Source organism: Leguminivora glycinivorella, chromosome 11, assembly GCF_023078275.1.
Source record: "Leguminivora glycinivorella isolate SPB_JAAS2020 chromosome 11, LegGlyc_1.1, whole genome shotgun sequence".
Lineage (NCBI taxonomy): Eukaryota > Metazoa > Arthropoda > Insecta > Lepidoptera > Tortricidae > Leguminivora > Leguminivora glycinivorella.
This window is the reverse complement of record NC_062981.1, coordinates 11,502,347-11,526,137: the sequence shown is the minus strand read 5'-3', so window position 1 is coordinate 11,526,137 and position 23,791 is coordinate 11,502,347. Positions and strand designations below refer to the sequence as shown.

At 37.5% G+C, this 23,791-nt stretch overlaps 5 protein-coding genes across 6 annotated transcripts in view; 2 read left to right on the top strand and 3 right to left on the bottom strand.

The window, feature by feature from the left end:
- Window positions 1-56: 56 nt before the first annotated feature.
- On the bottom strand, window positions 57-3,751 carry LOC125231274. Its single transcript, XM_048136713.1, has 2 exons — window positions 895-3,751; window positions 57-556 (listed from the first exon to the last, which is right to left on the bottom strand). Exon 1 carries the CDS (start codon window positions 2,324-2,326, stop codon window positions 1,823-1,825), a length of 504 nt encoding a protein of 167 aa, XP_047992670.1. The 5' UTR covers window positions 2,327-3,751; the 3' UTR covers window positions 57-556; window positions 895-1,822.
- An 8,277-nt stretch (window positions 3,752-12,028) lies between these two features.
- On the bottom strand, window positions 12,029-15,496 carry LOC125231091 (60S ribosomal protein L13a). The gene is made up of 6 exons (XM_048136436.1): window positions 15,393-15,496; window positions 14,909-15,039; window positions 14,462-14,571; window positions 13,266-13,411; window positions 12,573-12,695; window positions 12,029-12,154 (listed from the first exon to the last, which is right to left on the bottom strand). The coding sequence occupies exons 1-6, from the start codon at window positions 15,411-15,413 to the stop codon at window positions 12,071-12,073; spliced, it is 615 nt and encodes a 204-aa protein (XP_047992393.1). The 5' UTR covers window positions 15,414-15,496; the 3' UTR covers window positions 12,029-12,070.
- A 107-nt stretch (window positions 15,497-15,603) lies between these two features.
- On the top strand, window positions 15,604-17,788 carry LOC125231090 (group XIIA secretory phospholipase A2). Its single transcript, XM_048136435.1, has 3 exons — window positions 15,604-15,948; window positions 16,039-16,284; window positions 16,754-17,788. The coding sequence occupies exons 1-3, from the start codon at window positions 15,717-15,719 to the stop codon at window positions 16,897-16,899; spliced, it is 624 nt and encodes a 207-aa protein (XP_047992392.1). The 5' UTR covers window positions 15,604-15,716; the 3' UTR covers window positions 16,900-17,788.
- Window positions 17,785-19,376, bottom strand: LOC125231092 (myotrophin). Its single transcript, XM_048136437.1, has 4 exons — window positions 19,214-19,376; window positions 18,747-18,857; window positions 18,440-18,523; window positions 17,785-18,211 (listed from the first exon to the last, which is right to left on the bottom strand). Exons 1-4 carry the CDS (start codon window positions 19,280-19,282, stop codon window positions 18,125-18,127), a joined length of 351 nt encoding a protein of 116 aa, XP_047992394.1. The 5' UTR covers window positions 19,283-19,376; the 3' UTR covers window positions 17,785-18,124.
- Window positions 19,377-20,880: 1,504 nt separating this feature from the next.
- The window catches only part of LOC125230850 (neuropeptide-like precursor 1), a 47,827-nt gene continuing 44,916 nt past the window's right edge, over window positions 20,881-23,791 (top strand). The window contains exons 1-5 of one of the 2 annotated variants that reach the window (XM_048136098.1): window positions 20,881-21,013; window positions 21,219-21,291; window positions 21,371-21,622; window positions 21,935-22,054; window positions 22,433-22,820. In XM_048136098.1, coding sequence (XP_047992055.1) covers window positions 20,997-21,013; window positions 21,219-21,291; window positions 21,371-21,622; window positions 21,935-22,054; window positions 22,433-22,820 — 850 coding nt within the window. In that variant the 5' untranslated portion in view covers window positions 20,881-20,996. Of the gene's footprint in view, window positions 21,017-21,099; window positions 21,292-21,370; window positions 21,623-21,934; window positions 22,055-22,432; window positions 22,821-23,791 lie in introns of both variants that reach the window. The other variant, XM_048136095.1, reaches the window with a different exon arrangement.

Below are 23,791 nucleotides of genomic sequence, written 5' to 3'. Positions count from 1 at the left end.
TATACTAAAATACTACAATGCTCCAAAATTCAAAATGTATACCAGTCACCTACTGACCACTCCTATTTTATTATAGCATTAAAATGTCTTTGTTAAGTCGACTTTTTCACCTTACATTTTTGAGATTTACCGCTTTTGTCTATTGACAAAGTGGATGTTTCTGAGCGTATATGCCTTTAAAAACTAGACCACCACATCTTTATCATTTACTTGAATTCATTTATCACTTGAATGAGGTGATATAATCTAATGTAATCTATAATTTCATTTTTCATTTTCATTAATTGTAAAAAAATGTTGAACTTAAATTATTCAGTGGGGAGCAAAAAAGAACATTTTCAGGTACCCAAATAAATAAATATTATTTAATAACGGATAATATATTATATTTCTCTACATCATATGTTTGCAAGTACACCGATTCACAACTACCTTTTTTCTAGGAACTACATTTTAATCATATTCTGATACTATCCTCTACAGCTACTAAATATATTTTTCACTTTGTGTTTAATCCACTTTGATGAGATGCTGAGGTGCTGGCCACCAGGATACCCTGAAACCAAAGACATATATTTATTATTTACAATTTAGTTATTTAGCAACTCTTTGTTTTTTTGTTTTAATAGGTAGACGTTGGCTCTGAATCCAGTCCATCACAATAGAACCAAGCATATCGACACGCGTTTTTATTTTATACGCGATTTATTGAATGACAAAATTATTAATGTCATTTATACTCCTACTTCGGAGATGTGGGCTGATGTTCTCACTAAGCCTTTAGCGCGCTCCAATTTTAAAAGAAAAGTAAGTAATCTACGGGGAAAAAAACTGGCAAAATTACGACAAAAATATCAATATCTCTTTCGTTTAACTGTTTTACGTGTTTCCTACCTGGCTTTCTTTTCAACGTTTCCTTTGTTCAACTGAATCAGCAGTCCGCAAATGTAAAGTCCTTGCAAGGTATAGAAAAGGTACTGCCAGTTCATCATAGTGGGCTCATTCTCGATTTTGGCGCTCCTGAACATGGCCTGGACTTCTCGCTTCCTGGCAAACTCGGTATCGAAGTTAGTTCGAGACTCTGCTTCAATATGACGTTGTCTGATCGACTTTGACAGGCTGTCTCTGTCTGTTTTTTGTGTATCTCTTCGCGAGTCTCGCTGAAGGGTGATGCGCCTGCTATCGAGCGCGTCAAGCTTGTCGAGACGTTCAATCGCACGAGTAGGTTCGCGTCTCGTTTCTTCTGATCGGCGATCAGGCGTGGACATTCTGGAATCTCGGTTCAAGCGGCTTTCCATAGACCTCTCACGTCCCATTGATCGAATTTCTCTTTCTACGCTACGAGTTGCTCTACGGTTATTAACTCGTTCATCTTCAGCTCGAGATGCACGATTTCGAACCATGCGACGGCTTTCAAGTGTCCTTTCTTGGACGCGAGCATCTCTGTCGGTATTTCGACGATCCCGACGGGATTCAGTGACACGGTCTAGTGATCGAGACTGTCTAAGTCCCTGAGTGTCTCGACGATAAGTAGCGCTTTCAAAAGCTCGAATATCTTCAATATTTCGCCTTTGTTGACGGCTATCAGCTCGTTCGGTCCTCAATGCAGACATTCCATTGATTCGACCATCTGCTTGAATGTCAACGCTTCGAGCATTTCTCCGGCTCTCGTCAGCGCGCTCAGACCTGAATGCTCGAATTCCAAATTCCCGAGCGTCTTGTCGGCTTTCGACCGTGCGTTCAGATCTGAACAATCGTGCTCCTGCAATGCGAGCGTCACTTCGCCTCTCGTCAGTGCGTTCAGACCTGAACAATCGTGCTCCTACAATGCGAGCGTCACTTCGCCTCTCGTCAGTGCGTTCTGTCCTGAATGCTCGAAGGTCAGAATTGCCAGCGTGACGACGATTGTCCTCATTGCGTTCACCTCGTTGAGAAATAATATTTCGAGCATCTCGTCGTTCTTGCTCAGTCCTTTCACTCCTGAATGATCGGGCTCCAATGCCGCGTGCATCTCTACGATATTTTTCAACGCGTTCTGTTCGTTCACCTCGGACGCCAACAGTTCGAGCTTCACGTCGACTTTCCTCATTGCGCTCAGTGCTGGTTTCAGAGCGTTCAGTTCTGGATGATCGTATTCCGAAGGAGCGAGAATCTCGCTGGCTTCTAATAGCACGTTCATTCCTGATTTCTCGGACCTCAATATTTCGAGCATCTCGCCCACTCTCGTCAGACCGCTCGGTTCTAAAAGCGCTGACTCCAAAGTTATGAGCAATCGAACGTCGGTCCTCGTCAAGTCGTTCAGTTCTGTCAGTTTGGGATCGAACATTGGGAGTAAATCGTCGAGTTTCCTGTAATCGCTCCCTTGTCATCATTCGAGCCATTCTCTGGTCACTCGATAGTTCTCGATCGTGCACACAGGTTTCTGTGCGTTTGGCTTTTAACTCAAATTCACGGACATTTTTTTCGGCATTAATAATTTGTCGACGTCCTGTCTCAACATTACGGTTGTCATTTCGGTTTACTAAAACTCTATTTTCTCGATCACCTCGGGTTCGTGCTGCTCTCGCCGGCCCAGCTTCATTTTCGGTATCTCGGATTTCCCTTTGGCGGTAGGCAGATTCAACTCGTTGAGCAGTTCTGCGGTTTTCGGAGATAGAGATAGGATCAAAAGCTCGGACAGATCGGCTGTCATGATCCCGGCTATTTCTTCGCTCGTCTACAAGTCTGATTCGAGGATCACGTTGCTTTTGTTCGTTTACGATTCGCTGCGAATTGCTAGTCTGCCGATCTTCTCTAGCTAATCTCAAGGCTTCATTGGTGTAAGCATGATTGACTCTATCACTTGCCGTTGATGAGCTTCGCATTTCCCCGCGGAATCGTCGGCTAGTAATTTCGCGGCTAGGAATTCGGGATACAAAACGCAGGGAGTCCATCTTTTCAATAGCCTCTCTCGAAATACGACGTTCATTCAGTCTGCGTGCTCCGTCTCTCGCTCGGTCGGTATCAACACGTACCTCTCGCTGTTTTCGAACCATTTGAGAGTATGCATTGTATTCATTTACGCGTCGAGATTCCACTGAAACCCTTTCATTGAAGCGCCTGTTATCAATTCTTCGAGAACGGTTTTCATTTACAGACAACCTGCTGTTCTCTCGACGGCTAGGGAAGCGAGCTTCATGGGTTTCCTGCAGTCTTGAAATGCGTCCACGTCGGATTTCTTGTTTCCGTTCGTCACGGTGGCTGGAAACGGGTGGTGTATCACGTGTTTCACGCCTCAGGACGGCGTCATTACCAATGCGATCCCTTGTCACCGAGTTCCTCGCCCTGTCCACATTATCAGCAAGCCGCCTGTCTGAAGATGAAGCGATGCGAAGAGTTTCTTCCTTCACTTCATTTCGGCGAAGCTTACGAATATCTTCCCTCTGGTTTAGGCGACGATCTTCCACGGCAGGTTTGTTAAAGCGGTAAGTTCCATGAAAGTTGAGTCCCGGGTCGCGCACCGATGTCCGATAGTCACAGCGTTCCTGCCTTCCATTAACGAGACCGCGCTCAGTGTACGAAGCAATCGGCTGGAATACCGCGACAAAGGCAAGAAGCAGTAGACACCCGTTATGCATAGTCACAGTATCCCTTTTTATATGGATTTCTTCCTTCGTCATGTAGTAGAAGTGCTCCTTTGACGGTCGTCTTCTAACTGAATGTGGTAGAGTTGCTGCCTCCTTTTATATTGCTGGAAAGCAGTCGCAAGCGTGAATTTCGATTAAGCGCTACACTGCATTCAATTTTCATGGGCCGCCCACAGGATACGACAATGCTAAAACGCGTGGTTCAAACAATCTTGCTCCTCTACTGACTACTTAGTAAGGATTCTATAGTCGTTCATAAATCCTTTTTGGTCGACACGCATCGTGAAGTCAAATTACCTGACACCGTGACACGTCAAAATTGCCGTCTGTCGGTCCAACGATGAACGAGGTTTGTGGTTTGCATAAATTGCATACAGCCTTATCTACATACATATATGTAGTACCCATCATCAGCAGGCCCAGTCGAAGGAGCCGAAAGAGCACAATTGAATATTTATACCCTGACTGCCAATAACGGGCCAAAGAAGCACACGCGGACATACACTATGTAACATAATTGCCGAAGATAAATCCTACGGCTTATACATTACCTTCTATAGTACCTTTAATTTTCATGGTGTTTATTTTAAAAAAAGGAAGTGGTATTCGTAACCGCTATTCGATACCGGTTATGCTCTTAAATGGATCACCGGCATTAATGTTACATCCTGTATGTAGGTTTTTTTTTGCAGTTGGACTACCTAGATATAGTATAGATACCTCCATCTCCATACCAATCATTACGCACTGTGATCACCGTGATCGCCGTAGACTGGCATATACAGACGCGTTCAGTGGCATCTACTTGTCTACACTGTTATTACGTGAAAAATAATTAATGTTTGTACTTTTATATACATGTAACTGAATTCGACTGTACTTAACGTGTGAATGCTAAGATTGCTAAGTTTGTCGAGGTAGTCCAACATCAATTCTCGTACAACTGCGACACATTTATCTTTTTGAAAGTATGCGGAAGTCGAAGGGACCCGATACAACGCTCGAATTCTAACCTCGCCTCGATGGAGCATGCAGACAACGAGGTCCTACATACTTGTCGTTAAAAAAATGCTTATGTAAGTAGATAACTACCTGCGCAGACGTTTTGACTGTGGAATGAGTTCATGCTGAGATTTCCTGGAGGGTCTATTCTTATCTCTGGAGTTCTTCAAAAAACGAGTAGGTATACAAGTTTTTAGTGAGTCGGCAATATGCATCTCTAAGTTGCAGGGCGACCATAGTACAACTACGGTGACTGCTTACCATCGTATGCTTGTTGGCCATCTTCGTGGTATAAAAAGTGTAAGTATTAGTTGTAAACTTGGTTGAAGTAAACACCCAAGTATCAAGAAAACTAGAACCGCTATTCTACCCCTTGCATGTTATCGCTGGCCACAGCTGCGCGGGAAAATTTGTCGCGCGCGTAAAATAATTATCTGATTGAACCCTCTCAAGCAATAAATGGAACTCTATAAATTGAAATCCTGTGACGTCAATGCGGCCATATTGCGTTGTTTACTAAGAAAGTGTGTTATGAAAGAGAAAAACAAACTTGTTCCTATGTATACAGTACCTATCAGCAAGTACCTAGGCTTTTTTAAAGGAGTGTAATCTAATAACAGTTATTGGATAAATATATAAATAATTTTTAAGAAAAAAAAAACCGCCTTCCTATGGGGTTCTGGTGATAAATACTTTCAAATGTTGGATTATGTTATCAATTCGTCTGTATATTTTTTAATATTTGTTATTCGATATCTCCGTCATTTCTGAACCAATTTTGAAATCTGGATGATTCTGAAGTACTTACAGATGAGAATGATTATCAGAACGGAACTCTAACCAGGGGCGGCTCACTCTTCATCAGCAGTTCCACTGCACCAAATGTCACTGTTCTGGACGTAAGTGCATGCTGTTCTTATAAAAATACCAAAGTCACTATAAGTGTGCCGTTCAGATTTGAGGAGTTCCGTTCTGACCATCATCAGCAATTCCACTGCACCAAATATCACTGTTCTGGACGTAAGTGCATGCTGTTCTTATAAAAATACCAAAGTCACTATAAGTGTGCCGTTCAGATTTGAGGAGTTCCATTCTGACCATCATCAGGAGTTCCACTGCACCAAATGTCACTGTTCCGTACGTAAATGCATGCTGTTCCTTTAAAAACACAAAAATCACCATATGTATGCCTTTCAGATTTGACGAGTTCCCTCGATTTCTCCAGGATCCCATCATCAGAACTGGGTTCTGAGAAAAATGGGACCAATCTGTATGCATATACATTCAATCAAAAAAAAAATTTTTAAAATCGGTCTAGTAACGACGGAGATATCGAGGAACATCAACAAACATTAAAAAAAAAAACAAAAAAAAAAACATACAGACGACTTGATAACCCCTTCCTTTGAGATTTGGAAGGCGGTTAAAAACCCGCTAAGTGCGAGTCGGACTCGCCCACCTAGGGTTCCGGATCCGTAAAAACTTACAATCATCATCCTCCTTGCGTTATCCCGGCATTTGCCACGGCTCAGGGGAGCCTGGGGTCCGCTTTGAGAACTAATCCCAAGATTTGGCGTAGGCACTTACGAAAGCGACTGCCATCTGACCTTCCAACCCGAAGGGTATAACTAAGGCCTTATTGGAATTAGTTCGGTTTCCTCACGATGTTGTTTTCCTTCACCGAAAAGCGACTGGCAAATATCAAATGACATTTCGCACATAAGTTCCGAAAAACTCATTGGTACGAGCCGGGGTTCGAACCCGCGACCTCCGGATCGAAAGTCGCACGCTCTTACCGCTAGGCCACCAGCGCTTCGCGCCGTACAAACTTACAATATTTAGTTAAAATAATCTCATGTATAAAGACTTGACTGCCTTGAGCTGGCTGATAGAATTTACCTACAAATTAGAGATGGGCCGAATACGAATATTCGGCCGAACATTCGGTTCAGCTGTTACCGAACCGAACATTCGGTTGCGCCATATTTTAGATTCTGCCTTAGAGTTAAAAACTTTTCAATGATTGGTAATGGGTACATTGGGTACATTTATCTTACTATAATTTAGTGCGTAAAAAAAATTTTGGATTTTGTTTCTTAAACTACGTTATCTTTACTTTTTTTACATTATTATTGTATTTGTATTTCAACGTATTTTTAAAGGATGTCATTATCCGATGAATTAATTACGAAACAACTTACGCTATTTATTTACTTTGTTTATTCGGTAAATATTCGGCAATGTCACCGACTATTCGGCCGAATACGAACATTAAAAATCTTGCCGAATATCGAATATTTACCGAATATTCGGCCCATCTCTAATACAAATAATTATTTTGAATCATAAATATTGAATAGATTGCTGGGTTTGATTTATTAAGTTTGATGTTTTATAGTCAGTATTTTGTTAGTGTTGGTGTGGTGAAAAATTTTGTGTTTCACTCGGCGGCAAAGTTTGTTAACCTTCGTGCCTTGAAACCCTCGCAACGCTCAAGATTCCAGTTTCTATATTGGAATCAAACAATATTGAAAACAACTTTGCCCCCTTGTAAAACAAATAACTACATTATTATCGGTTTAAATACATGGTGGTAACACACCACACTGCACAGTACCAGTTGTAGAGTACCTAGACGTCGGCGTCGGCTAGTGTACAAGTTGCGTTAAATTTTGCTGTTTATGAATATATTCTAAATTCTCACATTCTTCATCTTCTATATTCCGTCCTGTTTCTTCCTAACACTCCCTGCTATCTTAAAGTCCGTTTTAAATTTTTATCCTCCGTCAGGTGCTCTCAAAATCTTCTTGCCCCCCCCGCCTTCTTCCAAGTCCTATGTCGATTCTTTCAGTTTTCGTGCAGTTAGGTTGTGGAATGCTCTGCCCGTGGATATTAGACGCGCTAAATCCCTAGATCTATATTTAAAACTCTTCTAAAGGATCATTATTTATCTATATCTTAGTTGTCATAGATACCTAATAAACACACATTTATTATCATCGATATACAGAGTGGGGCCTGTAACAAAGGCGAAGAATTGAACTCTAGGCTATTCTCCTTATACTGGTCAACATTTGTTCGGCGACTTTTAAAAATAACTTGTATTTTGATTTTTATCACCCTTGAAAGTTTTTTCTAAGAGGTAATGTATTGCGAATTCTGTTAAGTCTAAAGTGTGACAGACAACGTCAATGACAACAATAATGGCCTACATTGAGGCTAATATTTATTTTGTATGAAAAATTAAAAATTTAAAGACTTCATAATTTTTATATAGGGGGCGTCCATTAATCGCGTCATACGTTTTTGGCTTATTTTAGACCCCCCCCTCCCCCATGGTGATCTTTGGTGATATTTTCAGGACCCCCCCCCCCTGGCCAATATGACGTGTAATTTTTTGGCAACTTAAGTAGACTTTTTCCAACCCACGAATCAACCAAATCTTGGCGCGAAATTCAAATTTTCTATGAGAATTAAACCTTTGCCCCCTCATTTTTAAGGTTCCGTACCTCAAAAAGGAAACCACTGAACCGATTAACTTGTTTGGCACACATATGTAAACTTGTGAACCAAAGACGGGCATGTAATTTAAATAAAATAAAAAACAACTATAGGGGCCACTTTTGGGGAGTAAAAGTAAAAATTAGAAATCAAAGTTTTTTGAAATAGTTTTTTAGCATGTTACATATCAAATGAAAGAGCGTTAATTGGGCCCCACTTTTTTTTTATTTGGAATTTTTTATGTACTTTCCACTCAGAATCGCGAGCTCTTTCAATCCTAATAGGAGTAAAAAAGTGTCCCAAGGTTTTTCTCTATTCCGTTACCATTTTTTCATACATTTTGTATGGCGGTAACGGAATGGAAGGTCTAAAAAAAATATGGAAATCTTGGGACATTTTTAGGGTTCCGTAGTCAACTAGGAACCCTTAGGGACAGGCCACACTTAAGAGACACATGTCCTAAGGTGCGGAACGGACGTCCGCGCCCCGCCGCCTGGGGGCGCGTCTTACGTCCTTCCTATACAAAATGTACTGAGGAGACGTTTTTTGAATTACATTCAGGCGGCGTGGCGGAGACGTCCGTTGCGCGCCGCAAGACATGCGTCTTATGAGTGTGGATGGTAGCTTATAGCTTCGCCATGTCCTACTGTCCGTCCGTCCGTCCGTCCGCGGATTCTCAGTGACCGTTAGCACTAGAAAGCTGAAATTTGGTACCAATATGTATGTCAATCACGCCGACAAAGTGGTAAAATAAAAAGTTGAAAAAAATGTTTTGTTAGGGTACCCCCCATGTAAAGTGGGGACCCCAACCCATGTAAAGTGGGGACTGATTTTTTTTTTAATATCATTCCAACCCCAACGTGTGATATATTGTTGGATAGGTATTTAAAAATGAATAAGGGTTTACTAAAATCGTTTTTTGATAATATTAATATTTTCGGAAATAATCGCTCCTAAAGGAAAAAAATGTGGGGGACACAACCCCTCTAACTTTTGAACCATATGTTTAAAAAATATGAAAAAAATCACAAAAGACTTTCTAGGAAAATGATTTTGAACTTAATAGGTTCAGTAGTTTTTGAGAAAAATACGTAAAACTACGGAACCCTACACTGAGCGTGGCCCGACACGCTCTTGGCCGGTTTTTTCTCCTATTACGATCAAAAAGACCTCGCGATTCTGAATATGAATCGCGTAAAAAATACCCATGTTACAAAAAAAGTGGGGTGGACAACATTGAAAAAAATGGCCCTTATACGTACATACATACATACAATCACGCCTGTATCCCATAAAGGGGTAGGCAGAGCACATGAAACTACTAAAGCTTCAGGGCCACTCTTGGCAAATAAGAAAAATTAAACACTCTTGGTAAAATAAAAAGTGGAAAAAAATGTTTTGTTAGGGTGCCCCCTACATGTAAAGTGGGGACTGATTTTTTGACCGTCTATAACCGACTGTCCGTGTACACGTGATGAGGGCAAACTAAAAAAATCTTTGAGAATTAAAAATAACCGACTGCACACAGCTCTTTTTTTCTCACTTGATGGTCTCATCGGAAGATCAGCGCTGGAAGTCACCAGCAACACGCTGAGATGAGGCCATTTCGTGGCACTTCATTCCTTTCTGTTTGTGTTGTAATGTGTAATTAACTAATTAATCTTGACTGTGTTCACGAATAAATTATATTATATTCTATTCTGTTCTCTTTGCACTGCACAACGCAAGTTCTTACTGTAAAAGTTGATATAAAAATAGCTCAGAAATGTTTTTTCTTTACGTTAGTGTAACAAAAAAAATACACGTGATATGTTCCTAACCCCCCACCCCCCATGGTGATATTTGGTGATTTTTTCATGACCCCCTCCCCCCTATGCAGTATGACGCGATTAATGGACGCCCCTGTGGAACTACTGGAAGCAGTGATAAATGCATTTTTTGCGTTGTAGTTTCCTCGCTATAGTGAGGGGAAAAGTTTTGTGTTACACTCGGGTGCAAATGTATTTTACTTCTCGTGTGTTAAAAAACTCGCAAGTTCAGGATTCTATTCTCGAACCACTCGCTTCACTCGTGGTTCAACTATAGAATCCTTTCACTTGCTCGTTTTTCAATTCCACACTCAGCGTTAAAATACAACTTTGCCCCCTTGTATAACAAATAACTATTGTTATACAAGGGTGCAAAGTTGTATTTTAACGCCGAGTGTAGAATTGAAAAACGAGCAAGTGAAAGGAGTCTATAGTTGAACCACGAGCGAAGCGAGTGGTTCGAGAATAGAATCCTGAACTTGCGAGTTTTTAACACACGAGAAGTAAAATACATTTGCACCAGAGTGTAACACAAAACTTTTCCCCTCACTATAGCGAGGAAACTACAACGCAAAAATAGTTATTTGTTATACAAGGGGGCAAAGTTGTATTTTAATGCCGAGTGTGGAATTGAAAAACGAGCAAGTGAAAGGATTCTATAGTTGAACCACGAGCGAAGCGAGTGGTTCGAGAATAGAATCCTGAACTTGCGAGTTTTTTAACACACGAGAAGTAAAATACATTTGCACCCGAGTGTAACACAAAACTTTTCCCCTCACTATAGCGAGGAAACTACAACGCAAAAAATGCGTTTATCAGTGCTTCCAGTAGTTCCACAGGTGGTAAATCATCTTTATTACTAGATTCACCTACTTTTATCAATTTTAAAGCAGTTAATTTGACTTTATTCAAGGTCAAATTACTTTACCCACTAGTGGATAAAATGCGTTTTTACCCGCTGGTATTAAAGGACAAAACGCGTGTTTCCGAGCTAGTGAGGGGAAAATGCGTTTATCACTGCTTCCAGTAGTTCCACAGGTGGTAAATCATCTTTATTACTAGATTCACCTATTTTTATCAATTTTAAAGCAGTTAATTTGACTTTATTCAAGGTCAAATTTCTTTACCCACTTGTGGATAAAATGCGTTTTTACCCGCTGGTATTAAAGGACAAATACGTGTTTCCGAGCTAGTGAGGGGAAAAGAATATTGTATTGTACCTTCGGAGGTGTAAGAAGTGATAGATATATAAATACCTCTACAAAAGTTATATTCAGTAGACGGTCTTTCTGGGTAAACGGTCTTCCCGACACTGACCTTAATTCACTCTTCATATATACCTACGATTACGTATAATTATATAATAAAAACTTTTGCGAAATTGTAGGAGTTGATGTTGATTGAGCTCAACTAAAAAGATAGGTAGGGAGGTGGCGATGGCGATACTAATTGTGTATTTACTCCTCAAGTCCCCACTCGAGCGACGTAAAGACCTACATATTGGATTCGAAACACTAGATGATAAGAATTATAGTTATTTGTAACTTTACTTGGGCGTTACACTTGAATTCTTCACTCGCTCAGATTTCTAATTTAGAATCACTTGCTACGCTTAGAATTTCATTATGTAACAGTTTGCTTCATTCAGAATTAGATGTTCAATGCGACGAACCAGCAATAAATTCAAATATTCGTGAATTTTTATTTTCCTAATTGCTCTTTGTAAGGCCAGTGTGCGTAGCAGCACAAACGCTCACGATAATGTCTCTTTCGAGCTATCTATCTCTTTCGCTCTTGCGTATTGGCGCGACAGAGCCAGACTACCTTTCTGCGGCGTTTCGATTTCATTTCGCGTCGCAGAAGTGCCATTCGGCCACGGAGCTAGAAGTACGTGCATTGGGCGTGCAGCGGGGCGGGCTCGCACGCTTGAACCCTATGCAGCGTGGACTCTGCATGAGCTTCAATTTTTTGACATACACGCCGCACGGGACGCTTCATTGACACTAAATGGATCTATTGAATCATGATTAGATTGTTATGGGAGGTTGTGCTACAGTTGCTAGTTTGGGAAACCAATTAAATAAAATACAGTTTGGGCAACCAAAGGTTTATTTTTGTAAAATAGTCTTAATCCTAATTGTAGCCATAGGATTGGATGACTGACGTGAAAGGCGCTGTCGCCTTCGCGACCTTCGCGCCGGCGTCCTTGGTGATTTTCTGGAAAAAATATTTTCTATTAGATTTCAAACGAATGAGGCATTACGTTTTTAATGAATAATGAGACATCAGAATAAGTATCTTTTCATAACACATCAAATAATGTAGGTAAGTTAATAATCATCATTGGCAGAATTACGGTATAGTCATTTATCCAATTTAATCTTCAGAACACTTATGCCATAAATACAAAAAATACTCAAACGTCAAGCTCCTGGGCGTCAGCATGTTAATCCAAATCTTAATTTTATTGAAAGTGTTAAACTTCATGGACAGTGACTTCAGAGTTCAGACCTCAGCAGCTTGCAACTGATTGAGCAAAATTTTTGAACATCTAAGTAAAAGTCTACTATTTCGTACATATTCTATGCTGTAACTTGACTATTACTACAGACAATAAAATTCAGAATGCACATACCTTCAGCTTCCTTTCGTAGGCGACCTTGTGGACAGCCTTGAACTTTCTCTTGTCCTCAAGCTTGCGGACAACCTCGCGGTACTTCCAGCCGACCTCGTGTGAGAGACGTCCAACGTGACAGTACTGGAGGAGGGAAAGAGTTATAATAATATACAAAAAATCATTATTAAAAAAAGTGTGGCATGTAAGTCTCAGGATACTTAAAAGTTGACAACATATTTTGCTTTCAGTCGCAAATTACCCATGTAAAAACATCATTGAAACATTCTATCATAAAGTTTTTGCAAAAGCTTACAATCAAATTTCCTGGTTATTTTGGTACTTTCAGGTCCTCAAAAATGGTGAGTACATAGTAACTACTTTTTAAATAATAATTCAAGGCATCTGGGTGTATTAGGTTTGTAAACTGATATCAAACTGACAACTGACAGTACAAAGTTACAAATGCGATTAGATGCGATGCGAGGTGTTGTGCCTAATAATATAGCTGTTTTCAGAAAAATCCATTCAGTACCCTACCCTAACAACATTCATTGTCGACATCCGCATCTGCATTACAATTAACATGTTTCGTGACGGGAATTCGCGTCTTTATCAATACCCTTGAACCCCATCGAAACTTAAAATTTTCCATAAACCAAAAGCTAGCTTTATAATTTAGAGCTGGATATTGAATGGACATGTTGTACAAACCTTGCGGCCGGGCTTCAGGCAGAAGACGCGGAGGGCGGCGGGCACGACCACGCGGCGGCGGTTGTCGTAGGGCGGCGGGCAGCCGTCGTACGAGCGCAGCCTGCTCAGCGCGTCCTTCCCACGCTCCGTCTTGTGGGGGATCATTCCTGAAAATTTATTACTAATTAGTCTTAAGAAAGAAGCTTGACTTTGATATAACTATTTGATGGGCTTCATATGTTGAGTATTATCATTGACAGAATCAAATAATGTGGGTATAAATGTGAATAATCATTAAGTTCTTGCTTTAAGTGCTTATTTTTTATCTAATAGTATGTACTCCTATTTTCAAGAGGTTAGTTGAGGATTAGCATAGGTCTACTGTTAAACTTGATTTTGCTTTTAGTATGTCCTGGATGTTCATCCTCTACAGGTCCAAAGGTTGTAACAGATTCTATGATCCAATATTTGTTTTTTCAATTAAGTTTCAGAACTTTTCCAACATGTGGAAACTCCCATAAAGTGTTGTTTTAAATTTAATATTGTATGCACTAACCCCTTAGTTTGTAAGTCCTACTAATAACATATGTGTCCATGGTTGCACGAAATAAAAATATTCATTCATTCATTCATAAAGATCTTAAGTGCAAAATAACTTGTCTCTTAAGACCACTGTGACTTCTCTGTAGTACTGATTTGAAGAACTAACTGCTATTTGCCACTTTTGAATTTTCTAAGCATATTAAGGTCTACCACTCACACAGCCAATTAGTATTTGTTGAAAACCTGCCTATTATAATTAAAATATTGTTTTTTCTAGTTTCAACACGTTCACAATCAAGAACCCCAGTGGCCCCCTGTGGGGGTTCATTTTGTATTGAAAATGGGATGCTTGGAGCTGAAAGTGTTAACATGTAACTGGTCCTGCCATCACCAGGGCTCTATACAAGATTTTTTCATATGGGCTTATAGTTGTATGTTTTCTTTAATATTAATGGTGCAGAGAAAAATTGTGATAAGAAACTTTTTAAAAAGACAGCAAAGGCCCATGCCCCAGTCATCAAGTTCTGGGGAGTGCCAACTTTGCAATTTTTTTATTTTTTTTTTAAATATAAATGGGCTTACTCTTGGCCATCGGGTTTCACCAGTAAACCCTCGATTTTCTAATCTACACTTAATTATGGACCTGAAATTGTGCATTTCTAAAACATTCTTACCTCTGACAGTCTTCCATAGGATTTTGGAGGGAGCTCTGAAGTGGAATGGTCCACGAGCTGGGTTCACATTGCACCGCTTGCGCAGGAATGACATGAACTTCAACTTGTTCCTGTAAAATTATTATCAGCTCAGCATGGACTCAAAGAATATACATTTGTTAAGAAAATGTATAATCATCAGATCAATAAATTTAACAACATATGGTTTTTTCAAACATTCAGTCGCAAATTACCCAAAAGAATAACATCATAAGAGTTAAGCAAATTAATTAAATAGTTCTTTGTAATTAATTTTAAGGCCTAAGTTTAAGACACAAATCACATGTGGCAAGTTGATTTATCATGAAATATTAGTTTGAAAAGCCGGTCTATTCACTTGACTATAACTGATAGAATTATTTACAAAAGAGGAGATTTAGAGGAGCAATGCACTGTACACAAGCTTACCTGAAGAAGTTGCCAGAGATGTTAAGTTGTTCGCAACGAACAACGACGACTTTGTTGCCCTCCAAGAGGACCTTAGCGATGACGGCGGCCAGGCGGCCGAGCAGATGGCCACGGCCATCGATCACAATGGCCTAGAACACCAAAACTTAGGTTATACCGCTGACGTCCTAAAATCTATAACCTCAAAATTTTGACTACTAAATTCTTGAGTAATCAAATCCGCGTTTGTAATTAAAGATGTGCAGAAAAATAAAAAATATAAGAATATTGAGACTTAGAATACAATGTAAATTGAAACACTACAAGTAAATGCCAAAAGCTCGCACGTGTATTCAAGTGTGGGCATTTTAAGTCCGAATTTTCACCCTTTAGCACTTTAAACCACTGATATAACAATCGTAACTGAATTACACGACAAAATAACTCAACATTGTATGATTTTACGCATAAAACACTAATACTTTTATAATTTTCCGGTCCTCACCTTATTGCTAAAGCCCGTCATTTTCACGAACACAACGGAAAAGAATATTTTTTTTAAACAATATGGCTACCGGAACTTCACTTAACCATAGACAAGTAGACTCGATTCAAAGTAGGTGGAAGTGTGAATCAGACAGACTTGTTGACGCGTTTTCAATGATATCTCGAACAGCAATTTTGACGTAAACTGATTCTTGACATTTGCGGCGGAATATAAATAAAAATACTTCCCGTAGAAAATTACGTGTATTACTGATAGTGGTCTAGTATTTTTATAAGTGGTATGGTTAGATTTTAGATTTCTAACTGATTTACATCGGTGAAGATGGAGATCCCATATAGGAAAATATTCATATACATATTAACCTTCGCTGCCTATGCATACACGGGTATAGGCTCGAGCATGTTACGGAATCTAAAAGATGCAGTATTGTCCGCTGAATCAGTTTTCGGTGACTTATTTCGCAATACTATCACAGTCGCTGAAAAGTTCAAGTCATTGCATGAAATATTCGATGCAGCTGTGGAAGAGGAATGTATATTTACTTGTCCTGAAGGTAACCTATCAGTTTCATCCAATATTATAGTTTTTTGGGATACATTTCTCATAATTATCTTGTTTAACGTTTTTGTTTCGTTGTTTTCAGGTCAAAAAGCAGTCAGGAACAGGAATCATATACCAAAGTCTGATGGCTGTGGTTCCCTTGGTTTTGAAATTTCATCAGAATATTTGCCATTGGAGCAGATGACCAATTGCTGCAACACACACGACATCTGCTATGACACATGTAACAGTGGCAAAGAAGTGTGTGATCTAGAGTTCAAGAAATGTTTATACAATTACTGTGATTCTTATAAATCAGTTAATGTTGCTGGTGAAACAATAACCAAAGGTATCTTAAACTTCAATCACAATATCAGATTTAAGCTATTATTAATTATAGTGCATTATCTATCTAAGTTTAAGTAAAGTTTCTTAAGAAGCAGAACATTGTATTTAAATTAGGTGTGATCTCTGACATACGTACTTATTATGCATTCACTTGGCACATATCCAAAAGAACATTACTCAGGTTTTTTACAATTGAAACAATAATTTCAACATAAATTTAGTCATTGTGATTGTTTTACAATCAATAGTTTAAATGTGCAAAACTAATGTTCTATTTTTGAGAATGTTCTCTATTTTGCATGAGCGGGAGATTTAGTCAACATCCATAGTTTAATCTAATAGTTCATAGTTTTTTTGTTTGTTTAATGTACTTTTAAGGAATTTAAAAATAAACTATAGCACACAAAATTATATATTGATAGAATACTAAAGATATCACATTAACTTATGAATTTTTTTTTCTGTTACAGGTTGTAAAGCTGCAGCCAAACTGCTCTTTACAGGCACATTGACCCTCGGCTGCAAGTCCTATCTGGATGCTCAGAAAAATGCTTGCTACTGTCCACCTCCAAAGAACAAGTATAAAAAATATACAACAGGGGATGGAGATCTTTAGGCTATGGTGTAGGTCAATTATTTATTATGCAATACTTGGTTGTTTTAACTTGAGCTAGTTCCAAGGTGTCTTATTGCCAAAAATATCTATGGCAGCAGTTCTCGAAAAGTTTGTACAAAAATTAAGGAACAATTTTAATTTGTTTTTATTATTCCTTTTTTGTTACCATGATTTATTTCATGAATTGAGATTTTAGTAAGTTTTATTTGGTCATTAAGGTTCTCTAGTAGGTATCTATATTTTCTTAATTATAACAAATATATTATATATTGTTTATATCTTACAAAAGTTGAGTTATATCACTAAATGTTGGTAACAAAATAGGATCAATTAAAATTTGCTGACATGGCTATGTACAAACTTTTTGAGAACTGCTGATTTACAGTTAGCTTTGCACCAATGACAATGTAGTTCTAGAACTTTTTTTTTATGGTAGTTTTCTTTTTTACTTGCTACCATTGTTCTTATTTATTCTCATACCTGTTATTTATTACTTAAGTCTTGAGAGGCACTAAATATACAGCCTGGCAGAGTAGAAATTAGAAAATGGCTACATTTTAGTGTCATAGAATAAGATTTTATAAGTTTTGCCTTTTTTGCCAGATTGTAAAAATGTTGTAAGGCTGTGTGGCTGCCAAAAGTTGTATAAGATTAAGAGGTATTTCTTATGAGTTAAAATATGATTATTATGTTTTTATTTTAACAGGCATCAATCTTATGATATTGGTCTGATACATAATACTGGTTTACTTCTGGAAATGTCTTATTTTTTGTTATTTGTATTACACATTAAGATTTAAGTGCTTTGTTAGTAGGGGAATAAATTCATGCCTGATGAAAGTGTTTGGGATTGAAATATTTTTGTACAATTAATAAAAATATTCATACATTTTTGCAGTTTATTGTTATAGCATTAAAAAATTACATCTTACTTTTTATCCTTGTGGAATATTATATCTTAATATTAAATAATTTATTTTTAAATTTAGAGAACAGGCCATCCCTACTGTATCTAACCAATACTAACTGGACGCACAATTAAAACATATGTCTGTTATATACCAACATATGTTGAGCTTATAAAAATAATTCTTGCAATCTAAATAAATGCATTTAAAAATAGTTCATATTACGGAGTTAGTTCATTGTTCAAATGGAACTAGTGATAATATCTTAGTGTCCTATATTTGTGTGAGCTACACGGAGATACTTTGTGATCTAGATCCTATGTTAGCAATTCCTTGATCTCATCCTTTTCAGCAGCTTCTATGTATGGGGTTCCATCTGGGGTTTTTCCATCCTTTGAAGCACCCTGTAACAAAATAGATAACCATTATTCTATGTTGTAAAAGAGCACTATGAAGGTAGTAAGGGAAATACCAAATCAAAAATTTGGGCAGGTCTGGTGAAAGATGTGTTTATATCTTCAATAAACCCAATGAATGTATAACAGTGATGGTTAATTATATTAATCTTATTTTGCACTTATAAATGTTTCTGTTCTTTGCCATACAACTAAATAAATAAATATTAAACTTACATGTTTCAGCAATGTCTTTACACAGTCAGTGTGGCCTTCCCATATGGCTGCCAATATGACAGATATACCATGTTTGTCAACCATCTGAAATAAGGGTTACATTGCTCATTAAATTATACACTTGTAAAACATTTTTTATATAAAATATAAAACTTTAGGATTTAGGTTGTTTAAAAATGTAAGACACATGTCGTCTTAAATTCACTTCTTGAACTGTCAATATAAATAATAAAATATTAAGTTGTTTCCTTAACTATTGCAATGTGGTTAAACCACAAACCAGTAGTGCAGGAAATGTTTGACATACATTAGGATCTGCCCCCTTATCCAACAAGTAGTTCAGTACAGCTGTTTGTCCATAATCAGCCGCATAGTGGAGAGGTACTCGGCCATCCAATAGTGCATTCACATCTATTTTCTGAAAATCGGAAACTTAGTATCAGTATTTCATTTAATTAACCTTGCTAGGTCCTACAAAACATTGACATTGAAAGTAGTTAAAAAGACGTAGTAAATCTGTAAACAAAGCACGTAGCCTATTATCTAGGCAGAAACAAATTTGAGACAATAGGAAAAATATCAAATCTTAACCAACACCTGTTAAAAATGGTATCTCTAGTATCAGTTAGATATTATATGAGTAATACTTGAAACTCGAAGGTGCTATCACCTATGTACGAAGAAATGCTTTCTCTTGCCATCACGTCTGACTGTGCAGATTCCAATAATCAAAGCAAAAACAAAGATTGCTTTCGTACATAGATAGATTCTTACCTTGTTTTCTATAATGTCTTTCACTTGATCTATATCACCATTTTTAATACCCCAAACTAATTCACTCATTTTGGCGTACTTCTATTGCAATTTATTGGTAAATAGAATCTAATTTTTACATCAAAATTCCGGAATGCAATGGCGATGGTTCACGTCAAGTGACATCTGTCAGCAAAACAACAGCGATTTTTTTTGCTGATTAGTTTAAGAACATGTTTTTAACGCGGATAAATGTTTTCATTCATAGCCAACTTTAATGTCAAGGGCTCAATAGACTTCCGATGTATATATGTCGGCGGCTGATCGTAAAATCCGCCAGATCACGAGATTCCTAAGCATATCGTGAAACGGCGCCAAATCATGAAATGCCAAAAAGTAGCCCAGGCATATGACGCATTCGTCGATATTCCTAGCTCGATATCGGGCACTTCGTAGAATAGTTTCTTTCTTGACCATTGGTGGTGCTGCGTATGCAGCGTATGCGATGGCGCGGATGGCGGCCGTGTTTGTATACACGTGTACGAAAAATGTCGGCGCCACAACAAAATGATTTTAGCACCGAAAATAGTGTGGTTATTAATTTTTTTTTTAATTCAATATAGAAGTGCAAAAGAAGCTTTTTTCTACTCGTCGACTTTAATCTGTCAATTAAGACACCACAGACTAAACTATAAGTGCTGACAGTTCAGTGTTGGCTATAATATCTTATTACAGTTTACTTTAGTTAACTGAGATAGTTTTATTCAATAAATAGCTTTTGCCCGCGGCTTCGCTCGCGTCAAATCCAAATATTCGGCATGCTCCATACAACCCCCCCCCCCATTTTAGGGAAGTGGGGTAGCCTACATCACTCTCCATCCCTTCAACTATCTCCACTTAAAATATCACCTCGATCCGTCACGTCGCTCCGTTTTGTCGTAAAAAACGGACAAACAAACACACACACACACACTTTCCCATTCCCAATAGTTTTAACAAAATTATTGAAAAAGTTAATTTAATATTTGTTCCAATTAAGTAACAATACAGGTCTCTTTTCCTTTCATTTGTAAAATACAAAGCATTTAATTAAATATTGTACTTACATATTATGTTTTTTTTTTGCATTTTTTACTTCAATTTTGGAACCCTACTTAAGTATTGAACGATATGGCGGCTTATCATGATATGCCTAGGAATCACATGATCTGCCTAAATGCCACTGGCGGGTTTTACTTGGTGAAATCACGAAAAGGCGGCGTTTCATGATATGCCTGTGAATTTCATGATCTGCTTAAACGTCACTGGGCAAATCGTTAAACGGTGAGTTTTGAACGATATGGCGAATGTTACTAATCATGATTTGGCGCCGTTTCACGATATGCCTAGGAATCTCGTGATCTGGCGGATTCTTCGTTCGGCCGCCGACATATATACCAAAGAATATAATACTCAATATATGCTTTACAAAAAAAATAATACTCACAAAGAGTGATAGTCCTGACGAAAGAGATGCGTCAATACGTAAAAGTGAGATGATGGGAATCGTTTTTGACATCGTGGAAGATGCATAGAGCCCTTTTTGTTGGATTTATGTTGTATCGTCTGTATACGTTTTAATATTTTTGTTCTGGTAACTCGAAATAACCGACTGTCATTTTTGAAATTTCAATAGAGTTTGTTTTGTGGGGTTCTGGGGTTAATTAAAATAAATGAAAATAGTTTTTTCATAAAGTTATTATATCAATTTCACACGAAATGGATCTGAATATAGATTTTATGCACATTCCACGGGATCCATCGAATGCATCAAAATTTATTGTGGTAAGATTTCTAAAATTAAATGATTATTCATCAATCATCATCGTCACATCATCTTAGAAATTTAATTTTGCTTCTATTTTTAGGATTTGTTATATAACAAGATATATCCGTTAATAATTAGAATACGAACGCGCTTACAAGCCGATACAGAACTAGAGGAGGAGGCCGCTAATATTCTAAATGTGTTTACCTTATGCTGCAGTCAAATCAAGAAATGTGTACTCAATTTGTTTGATATCTTCAAACTAGAAAATCATGAAGGAATATGTCTTCAGGTTTGTGTTGAAATAAATTTTCTGTTACTTGCATTTTATAAATTTGAATGTGTTCTTATCAAGTTAATTATTATTTTAGGAAAGTCGACAATGTACCATAGAAAGATTGTCTTGGTGTGTCAACAGACTTGTGGTGGTTGAAGACAAGTTAAAAGACATGGCGCAGAACCCTCAGAATAATATTAGTTGTGAAGACTCCCCATTCACGACTCCCATGTACTTTGTCAACTGGATGGATCATACTTTTGAGACTCTTTCTAAGCTGGCTGAAATTATTTACAGAACTGATTACAAAGAGAATGTTGAGCTCTATTTTGAATGGAAAATTGAGGTAATTATCTTATTGCATTTATGTATTTTGAGTTTGGTTTTTGTTAGTGGTCAAACCTGATAACTTGAGAAAATTGGTTTTTGAACTTTGAACTGTATGCAATTTCCGCAACATTCATATTTCAATGAAACATAATTTCGAATTATCGGGTTTTATCTCTAAACCCCTTGAATTTTGTAATATTATTAAAAATAAACTTAAAGGCTTTATTTATTTAATTTTCTTTAAAGTACAAAAAGCAGACTTAATGCATTCAGTAGCGGTCAATGGTATGATTATTTTTATAATGTGGTATGTTTTGATGATTTTCAGTTATTAGATTGCATGCGAGTGTTACACTCTGCTCTGGATGAGCTGCTGTTGTCTGCTATGACACTCTGCAAATATTGCCTGCCATCAGATCAGATTATAGTCAAAACTCGTTGCCAAGTGGTAAGTTACATTATAAAGAACTTCCATTCTAAAACTAGGAATAATCATGTACTTTTTGTAAGGTTCCAAATTTGTAATATTTTATTATGGATTTGTGTAGGAAACTATTCTGAAAACAAAGCTGAGGATTTTGGTATGGGGAATAAAAAAAAAAAACTTATTTATTTTCAAAACTTTCTTTATTTCTCACTTAATGACTTCTTTACCTACCTCCTTTTTATGTATGTATGTATGTATAAGCTTTATTGTACATAAAGGAAACAAAAGAGACACAGTTACAGAGTCAGTATGTCAGTAATATACAATGTCATAGTGTCCTTTTTGTCATAGTTTGCCAGTTGAGGGCACAACAGCTAAATTATGTACTGTTACTTGCAGGTCCTAAGAGAAGCTAAAGTTTTAATAAATGAAGTTATAGAAGGTGACACAGATGGGAAGTTCACTGCTACAGTAAATTCACTAAAACTACCAATCATGCCAACTAATGTAAATGTCTCCATTGATGTCCTGAAGGATGTCCTCTATGTTTTAGAGACAAATACAAACACTGCTTTGCTAGCACTAGTAGTTCATTGCTTCAGTAATAGCGTCTCTCCAGTTGACATACTGAAGGGACATTTTGTGAACACTGAAGGGTGTCCATGTCATGATTCCAGTGAGGACAATATTGTAGAAGATTGTGAATTTGTTAAAGAGTTTGATCTCTACAGTGAGAGGCTTCTGCAAATTGGATCTTTTGCAGTATCATGTTCTTCAGATCAGGAAAGTAAGTTATTATTTGAGTATTTTTTTTTTCTATTTATTGAGGTAAACAAACAGCCACTACAAGATGTGCTTAGTAAGTCATTAATTGATACAACGTTTACAATATGTGTGGCCCACACTGCTTACCGCTAATTTTGATAGGTAAGTCTCCTGTGAGCAAAGAGTTATTATTGGTTTGGTACAAATGTAGACCGTTTGGTCACAGAATATATAATAGTACCTACAAGTAAAGTAAGTGCCCGTTAAGCAAGCAGAACTTGCGGTAACATTGCTCAATGCTACATCTGGGAGCTTGAAACTTACAATTGCAAGCTTGCAACGTTTGAGCAACGTTGGAGCCATATTGATGTTAAACGAATTCGGCCGCGCTGTAGATAAACCCTGTAAGTTTCCCAGATCGGATTTTTACAACTTTCTATAACTTTGAATAGCAATGTTGCTGATACATTGAAATATCAACTTACTAGAAAGTTACGACGAAAACTTTTAAGAAGTTCATTTTTGTACATTGCAACAATAGCACATTTGCAACTTGTACGTAACTTACACGCTATTCATTACGGCAATGTTACATTTACAATATACCAATAAGTTTGAAGTTTTATATTGTATTAACTTTTCATAGATACCTTTTAATAAGTTACAAATGTAACATTGCTTTAAATAACTCTTGTGAAGTTCCTTGCAAGTTTCATTTCTGTACATTAACAATAGCACATTATGCAACTTGTACGTAACTTACACGCTATTCATTACGGCAATGTTACATTTACAATACACCAATAAGTTTAAAGTTTTATATTGTATTAACTTTTCACAGATACCTTTTAATAAGTTACTAATGTAACATTGCTTTAATAACTCTTGTGAAGTTCCTTGCAAGTTACACTTGTAATGTACCTAAAAGTAGCTCTCATAATGTTTCATTTGAAACTTCTGCTATGGTTATATTTGGTATGTTGTGTCAACGAA